Consider the following 8,525-nt stretch of genomic DNA (forward strand, 5'->3'; position numbering starts at 1 on the left):
CCCTCTGCCTCCAGCTGGTCCCAAAGATGAGGGCAGCGAGAGGCATCACGGTGCTGCTGGATGCCGCCCTTCACTTTCCCCAGATCCCAGTGACTCACGCTCAGTTAAAACCTTTCGCTTTGATGTGGGGAAGAGCAGAGTGAGGAGGAGACGGCTTCCCACCATGACTACCTGCCTTTCTAATGAGCCCTGTTACTGATTAGACAGCAGCAGCCCCAAAGCACGGGCACCCGAAGGTGTCCGGACCTGCACGTGGCACCGCGGAGGGTAAACACTCACATGTCACAGCTTCGGGAGTGCCTGCGAGCTCGGCACGGGGGCCCTTCGTCAGGACTTTTTGGGATTCATCATCTTCCAGGGGTTTCTCCTTCTTCAGCGCCGCGGGGCCGGCAGCGGGGCAGGGGGCCGGCGGGGGCTCTGCCGAAGGTGCTGCTGGCGTCTGCCTCGGCGAAGGGCGCGAGGTCTCGCCCACCTCTGCAAGAGAAACGGGGCTGGAGCTGAGCACCCCGGGGTGCACCGAGCTGTGGGCAGAGCCCCCCACCCACCCAAACCCACAGCATCCCACAGCACATCCCCAGCCACGGCAAACGGCACCGGGCGGTGCTTTGGGACTCCGATTTTGGGCATGAGCCAAATCCATCTGCCCCTGATCCTTCTGCAGCCCAGAGTACACGGCTGGGGGGAAGAACTGGAGCACGGTGAGGGATTTGGGGCTGCTAGGGATGGGCACTGGGGCTGCATCCCCCCGCTGCAACGCCAGCGGTTTGGCAGCACCCTCCCAAAAACCCTCCCAAGGTCCCACATTCCTTCTCTAAAAAGCCAGGCGATCTGGTTACGCTCAGCGGTTCAAGCTGGATTTTTCATCCCCCCTTCCCATGAAAGGGCCACTGTCTTCCCTGCCGGAGCTGGCTGCCACCTCCCGGCGCGTTCCTGCCTGCTCTGGGACAGGAGCAGCCCCTGCGGGACCCCCTCCATGGGGCACGCAAAACCCAAAATAAGAGCCGTGTTATTCCCTGTGGGGATAAACCCCAACGCCACACACACCCCCTTGCAGAAACCCAGCCAGGAGAAGGCATAACCACCTCCGGCAGAGCACTGCGGGCTGGGGGCCGGTTGTCGTCCCCCCACATGGTGGGGCATCCGGGGGGGACGGATGGTGCTCAGTGCGATGCTGCGCTCCCCCACCCACTGCGAGCCCCCTCCTCGCTGCTCCATCCCTCTCCCCAGAACCTGGAATAGCAACCGCTTGCACAACAGGGGCTGGACCGCACTTTATATAAAACTAAATTATAGCTTGGGCGAAGGGAGGGAGACCAAAGACCTATAATTTCCCTGGCTATAACAAGAGGTCCTACACGCAGGCAGGCAAGGGCGGGTCGGGGGGAGAGAGACCTCGGACACTTCATTATACTCAATATAACAAGAAGTCCTACAAGCACGAGCCGGGGAGGAAGGCAAGCAGACCTCACACGTGTAATTATAGGGACTATAACAAGAGGCCCTACAAGGGAGGTGGAGGGCAGCATCCGTGCCCCGGGGTCAGCAGGAGCCTGGACACACTGCAGAGGGGCTGCAACCAGCCTGGAGCGATGCTCGCTCAGCTCCCAGCTCTGTGTGAGGCACCCGCCTGCCTCAGTTTCCCCACAGGACCATCCTCTCCACCCTCCCGAGGATGCTGATCCAGCCCAGGGTACCGGTGCTCCTGTGAGACGTGGTTTGCTGGGAAGCAAAGTTCACCCCGAATACAAAGCCCTGCTCACAGCAGGATGCTCCTTGCAGGCAGGGTCATTTTGTGACTCAACCAGGGGAAATTCAGCAGTTCCAGCTGAATTTTGCACAGCACCGTTGGCTCCAAATCCCAAGTGGAGTGGGAGTACGTGAGCCCCAGAAAGGAGAAAACTCATTGCCGTGCCCCTGTGAAAGCCCAGGGCAAAACAGAGAGGAGAAGAGAGCAAACTGTCATCTGCCCGTAGGTGTTTGCGCATAGGTGTGGTGTACAGGTGAATAATAACCACGTGTTGCTGCATCCACGTCCTCTGTCATGTCCCAACCTGGACCGGCCTGAGTCAGACCTGCGGCGTTCAGTCAGTGCTTGATCTAAAAAGCCTGTTAAAGCCAGATGTGAAAACCCTGATAGCTGGGGAGCTCTGGACGAAGCCCTGAGTCAGAGGTGCCCAGTGCACAGCACCGAGGGCGCAGCTCCTGCGTGGTCCCCGAGAAGGGGTCCGAGCCACCGGACATTGGCATAGCCGGGGAGATGCTCTGGTTTCTGCTATGAGATTCCCAAGTGTGCTCAGGCCTTAAAAATCAACAGCAAAGACTTTGGAGCTGCCCAGAGCAGCGCCATCATCGCCAGATCCCCTGCTTTGCTCTCTCCTCTGCAGCGAGTGATTTACACCGGGAAAAAGAGTTGGAAAATCAAGTGCTGCAGCGGGAGAGGGGCGGCAGCTGCTCTGTGCCCGGGGAGAGCTCCAGCTGATCCCTGCCTCTGCCACGGCGGCCTCCGACACATCTCCTGCCCCCTCCGTGCCCGTTCCCGAGGGGCTGAGGACAAGGACGGTCTGTTGAGACCCTCAGCTCTGCGAGAAAGCAGCGGCACTGGGCCGTAGGGAGAGCGAGCGTGCCGCTCCGCCGCCTGTTGCGACAAGGTTCTTTTTTGCCCATGTCCACTTCACCCATATAATTACCCTGCACAGCAAGAGGTCTCACACACAACCACAGCGATGTGGGGAGGAAGATGGCAATTAAATTAACTCCCACTGGAACAAGCTGGCCAGAAGAGAGACAAAAATAGACAGGAGAGAAATTGGGGTAAGTTGGTCCTTCCCTGCCTTATACAGCCTCGCGTCCCTGTTGCTGCCCATCCATGGGGAGCGTACGGACGGCGCTGACCCCCAAGTGCCCGGTGTCCCCCGGGAGTGAGATGGAGAAGGGCTGTGTCTGCCATCGTGGTCGCAGCCTGACCCCGGAGCAGGGCTGGGGGGCAGCCGGACACGCGTGGGCTCAGCACAAACCCTGCCCCGAACGGGCTCCTGCCGCACAGCTCCCTGCCGGCACTGCTGCTTTGCTGGGTCCGGCCACTTCCCAGGCACCTTCCGACCCACGGGGACATCTTATCAATACTTATAAGATCTTTTCAACACTTATCAATCCTTCAAGGGAGGGTGCCGGGGGGATGGGAACAGTCTGTTTCCAGCCGTGCCCAGTGACAGGACAAGAGGGAACGGGCACAAAGGTGACCAGAGGCAGTTCCATCTCCACCTGAGGAGGGCCTTCTCTGCTGTGAGGGCGGCAGAGCAGTGGCACAGGCTGCCCAGAGAGGTGGGGGAGTCTCCCCCTCTGGAGCCATCCCAAACCCGCCTGGACGCCGTCCTGTGCCACTGCTGGAGGTGCCCCTGCTCTGGCGGGGGGTGGGATGGGGGAGCTCCAGAGGGCCCTTCCAGCCCCCACCAGTCTGGGATTTGGTGATTCTATGCAGTAGGAACTCATGGGGACACGCAGTGGGACCGCACAGGGACATGCTCGTGCCCCATTGCACGCACGACTGTAGCAGCTCCCAACCAAGCCTGGTCAAAGGGACCCACAGAAGAAGCATCAGCCCTGATGGCACAGGGAGAGACGGACAGACAGACCCCCAGCACTGGCACAGCCGCTGGGGCACAGGCTCATCCCACAGCTGCCCCCTCCTCCTTTAAACGCCCCCCGCCCCTGCTGGCACTGCTCTGCTCTTACAGACCGGCACGGGCACACGCATGGCACGTGGGGCTCTGCAGATAATCCCCTGCCCCCTTGGCTGTGTGCCCCCATCGCTCCCCCAAACACTCGCTTTGGGGTACAAAGCCCCCGAGAGAGGGGTTCCTGCTCCCCAAACCACGCTAAGCTGAGCGGAGAGGGAGAGCGGGGACAGAGGCACGGGGAGGAGCAGCTCCATCCCCCCATCACCGGGGTCCGGCAGGGGGTCCCCAGCCAGGTAAAGCCTTCCCCCAGGGGTCCCCTGTCCCCGCTGCCACCGGGGCAGGGACCGGCTCCTTCCCTCCCCTGCTATCGCCCGAATGCTGCCAGAACAAGACCTGGCTTGACCTAAATCTGCCATGTTTAAAAGCAACCACAAGCCCGGGCAAACCACAGATGAAACCCTACGGAGAGCCGGTCCTCGGGATGGGCCGTCCATCCATCCCCTTCCCCGCCTGCATCCCCGTAGCAGCTGCAATCCCAGTCCCTTCCCAGCCGGGGCAAACACCCATCACGCGGTGGAGAAACACCCCGGGATGAGAGTCCACATCTCAGCTCCCCCATTCTGCACCACCTTTTGTGAAACGTAAGAGAGAGATGAAGGTAACGTGGCACAGAGAGAGCAACTCACATGTTTTGTTTATGAGAACAGAGATAATAAGGCATTTAAAAATAATAAGCCAGGCTTCAACAAATCACAGTGCTGCCGTAAGGTACGACAGATTAGAAAGCTGATAGACGTGGAGCTACTTTCTTTGCCTCCCGGTTGCCAAGCCCAGGAGATGTGCACGGGTCAGGTTTTCTGACTGTTCTCCCCATTTACAAAGTCCAAATCCACCCACTGCAAATACCCCAAGACATCACTGAGCTCCAAAGTCCACCAAGCACTGCAAAATTTGAGGAAAAAAAAAAGAGCAGGGAGGAGAGGAAAGATATAAAGAAGCTGTAAGGTTTCACAGGCTTTAACCATGACTTTGCAAAGTCAAGCATACAAAATGTCCCTCGGGGAGCACCGGCTGCGGGAAGGACCCTGTTTGCATCACCAGTGTCTGCAGGAGCTTCTGGGTCAACCACCAGACATTGTGCTGATTAGGGGAAAAAAAACCATTTGTGCTTTGAGTGAGAGGCACGCTTAATTCCTGATGAGTTTGCAGGACTGAGCTACCCCATCCCCGAAAAGCTGGACAAACAAAAGGGAACTGCAGCGTGGCCACAGCTGGGCCAAGCCCGGATGGGGCAGAGCTTCTCCGGCAGCACAAACAAGAGCCGCACCGCAGACAGCACGGCCACAGCCTCTCACGCCTCACAGGGACCTGTGGGTTTTCTTCTCTGCAGCCGGTTGTGGCGCCCAGACCCCCATCTGGGAAGGCCTGGAGCGTGGGAAGACACAAATCTGGAGTCACGCTTTGGGGTCAAACCCACCTCAGGTTTCCCTGTGGCTCCTGCTCAGCTTTCCTGAGCTGTACCTTCACGCAGCAGACGGTGTGCCTGGCTGCTGGCGAGCTCGGATTTAAATATCTAAAGGGTGGGTTGGAGGAAGATGGAGCCAGACTCTTCTCGGTGGTTCCCAGTGACAGGATGAGGGGCAGTGGGCACAAGTTGGAACAGAGGAAGTTCCGTTCCAACACACGGAGAAACTTCTTTACGGTTGGGGTGGCAGAGCAGTGGCACAGGCTGCCCGGGGGGTGGGGGAGTCCCCTTCTCTGGAGGTTTTCAAGACCCGCCTGGATGCAGTCCTGAGGGATGTGCTCTGGGCAGTCCTGCTTCAGCAGGGGAGTGGGATGAGATGATCGCTAGAGGTCCCTTCCAACTCTGAAAATTCTGTGATTCTGATTCTGTGATTCTGTGTGATCTTCTATCGAAGTGCTTTAGGCTACAGAGGAAGGAATCTGGTGGCAGGAGAGGGATGGAGACCTCACCGCCACGGTGTGCGCCCATCACTGCTGCCCCACGCATGGCTGCGCGCCAGCGACCGGCAGCGCACGGGAGAGAAAATCGCCTCCAAGGCACAGCAGCTAAAGCCAGGCTTGGAGCAAATCCCCCCTCTCTAGCAGGCAGCGTGTTCGGATTAGGTGGTGTCAACCCATCACAAAAGGGAAGGGAGAAGGGTCTCGACGCGTCTCGATCCACACCTGAGCTACTCTGGACCTGAAGAGGACCCAAATCTAACGCCGTGGGTCGCAACTCCTGCCGACACGGAGATGCTCAGGAGTCTCCTGCCCTTCCTTCTCTCTCCCTGTAATCCCGCCAGAATGGCTGGTCAGGGACGAGATAACGTTGGATGGAGACACAAACAGAGACAGTCTAGCGAGGCATTTGCCATTAACAACACGCTACCTTGCAGCAATATTTAGTTTGGGAGCTTTCTGATCTGTTTTATGCAGATAAAATGAGCGTGTAATCTCTCCTGGTTTTCCTGTCCACACTGCCCGGCCCAATCAGGTGCCTGTCTGACCCAGTCAAGGGATATTTTGGAGCTTGATTAAGTGGTTTCAAGTGCAGGAGAGACAGCACTGAAGCAAATCCTTCCAATCCCACGAGCCAGGCTGCAGGAGAGGAAAGCAAAATTCTGGTTTGAAAGTTTGCTCAACTGGGAAAAATCCCAATGGCTTATTTACATTCAGTCTGAAATTAATGCGCTAAAGCATTTTCACATTCTATGATATTCAGGGAAAGGAAAAGGAGGGTGGGAGGGAAGGAGGAAAAATACCGAGAGCTCCTGAACACGCCTGGGACACATCCAGCCCAGCTTTGCTTCCCTCCCGGAAAGCGCTCGCCCCGGTGTCTCTCTGCTCACCTGGGTGATGCTTGGGATAAACAGTTCAGTTCTGGGACAATGAAGAATCCGGTCAAAAAATAAAAATATTCGCTTCTATGAAAAGTTACTTCCTAAATGCAAAAAAGCAAAACAAAGCAAAAAAAAAAAAAAAACAACCCACAAAACCCCAAATAGCTTGCCAGCCTGGGAGTTGTTATTATTTGTTATTTATAGCCATTGGGTGGGTAGGAAGAGAGGAATTTCGGGCTGGCCAGACAGGCCAGGACCAGCCTCTATCCAGTCTGTCCGTGTTCGGCACTCGCCCTCGGCTAAAAGCTCCTTCGGTGACAAAAGCCCGACTCTGGGTTTGGGGCGCAGACCCCGTGCCAAAGTGTCCCTACAAATCCCATCGCCTAAAGGTCCTCATTGACCCAACTGGCTCCTGCAAAGGAGGCACAAACCAACGCTCATGGAAGAACCGCTCCAACCCGTGAGCAAGGACACCCGGGTGGGGGATAACCCTCGAGAAGGGGTTTCAGAGAAGATGAGAAATAAAATCAGTGCAAGAAGCATGCACCTCTGTCACTGCAGCGATGGTGAGCAACTATTCCTTATGCAGTAAGAATATATTTAACATATATTTAAGGCGGCATTCAGGACTGCAGCTACAGGTGCAAGGGAAGAAGCGATCTCTAAGCCTAAACTGGAGACATGGGACAACGCGACTTGTCCCAGGACACAAACCAGACCCGGCAGGACCACCTCTCTGCCCCCCTGCTGCCAGACCAGCCCATCTCCCAGTGTCAGGCCCGGGCTCTGCCTAAACCAAAAAGCAACGCGTAACATCCCAAACGCACTGCGGGGCTGTGGAGCCGAGAAAAACGATGGGGAAAAACCATCAAAGGTGCAGCCTGGCATCGAGTCAACGTGCACCGACTTTGAGGAGCACCGTGCCGGCTTGGCGCTGCCCGGTGGGGGATAAACCCCCGTGCTGGCCAGAAGGACATAAAAGAAGGATGCAGGAGAAAGTCCTGCGACATCCCGGGTGTCCTCAAGGACAAGCAATTATCCTTGAAGGCTGGAAAGCAGCTAACGTGACGCCTATCAGATCCAAGGAGATTCTGGGAATTACAGAGCAAGGAGCCACACGGCTGTGCCGGGGAAAATTATGGAGAGTCTAATTAAGGACCATGCCAGTACAGTAATTGTGTAACCTTACGGGGTCAAACCAGCACAGGTTCTGCCAGGGAAAATTTCTGTCTTTCTAACCTGCTAAGAGTCCTTAAAAAAAGTTAATTGAAGAGCAGATAAATGTGAGCTGGTGGACATCATTATTAAGAAGAATAATAATTTGCACTTATGCGGCACCTTTCATCCTGAGATCTACCCAGCCTACGGTTTTAAGCCAGTGCCCGTCATACATTGCCCGATCCCCATGTATTTTCCATTAGCACAGCTGCAGCCCTAAGCTGTCGCGAAATGGAGCTTTATCGCTGCTCAGCCCGACGGGGAAACTGAGGCACGTAAAAGGGATTCACCCGACACAACACCCGATGGCGATGAAGCCCGAAACTTTGCAGTCCTGGTGCTCAGCTTCCCACTGGCGTGCGTGCTCGCTAGCTTGGGGGTTCTTCCAAGCACAGAACCCTAAAGCAGCTTCGGAGGAGCTGCGGCTGAACGCGGCGAGGGGAAAACAAGCTCTTCTGCAGAGGTCAGGGCACGGCTGGGGGGGCAGCAGCGTGGCCGCTCGCTGAAGGAAGGCGGCGAGGTCGGCCAGCGATGAAGGCATTTGGGTGGAGCAAGTAATTGCTCCTGGAGCCAGCGAGTCGACCCGCTTCCTCGCCATGCGAAGGAGCTGCTGCTGCGGGGAACACGCCGTGCCGGCTGCCCAGCCCTGGCACCGAAAGCGGCCGAACAGGGCGAGCATCATCCTGCCCCGGGCACGGCCGCCCGCACCGGGGGAAGGAGCCGGCACCGGGAGCCTCCTGCACACCCACGGGGAGCACCCCAAAAGAGGATGGGGCTGGGATGAAAG

At 57.2% G+C, this 8,525-nt stretch overlaps 1 protein-coding gene across 1 annotated transcript in view; it reads right to left on the reverse strand.

The window, feature by feature from the left end:
• The window catches only part of MDFI (MyoD family inhibitor), an 18,947-nt gene extending 11,034 nt beyond the window's left edge, over window positions 1-7,913 (reverse strand). The window contains exons 1-2 of the mRNA XM_009888306.1: window positions 7,859-7,913; window positions 280-474 (exon numbers count right to left, since the gene is read on the reverse strand). Coding sequence (XP_009886608.1) covers window positions 280-474; window positions 7,859-7,913 — 250 coding nt within the window. The remainder of the gene's footprint in view (window positions 1-279; window positions 475-7,858) is intronic.
• Window positions 7,914-8,525: the final 612 nt, after the last annotated feature.

Source organism: Charadrius vociferus, unplaced genomic scaffold (assembly GCF_000708025.1).
Source record: "Charadrius vociferus isolate BGI_N301 unplaced genomic scaffold, ASM70802v2 scaffold266, whole genome shotgun sequence".
Taxonomy (NCBI): domain Eukaryota; kingdom Metazoa; phylum Chordata; class Aves; order Charadriiformes; family Charadriidae; genus Charadrius; species Charadrius vociferus.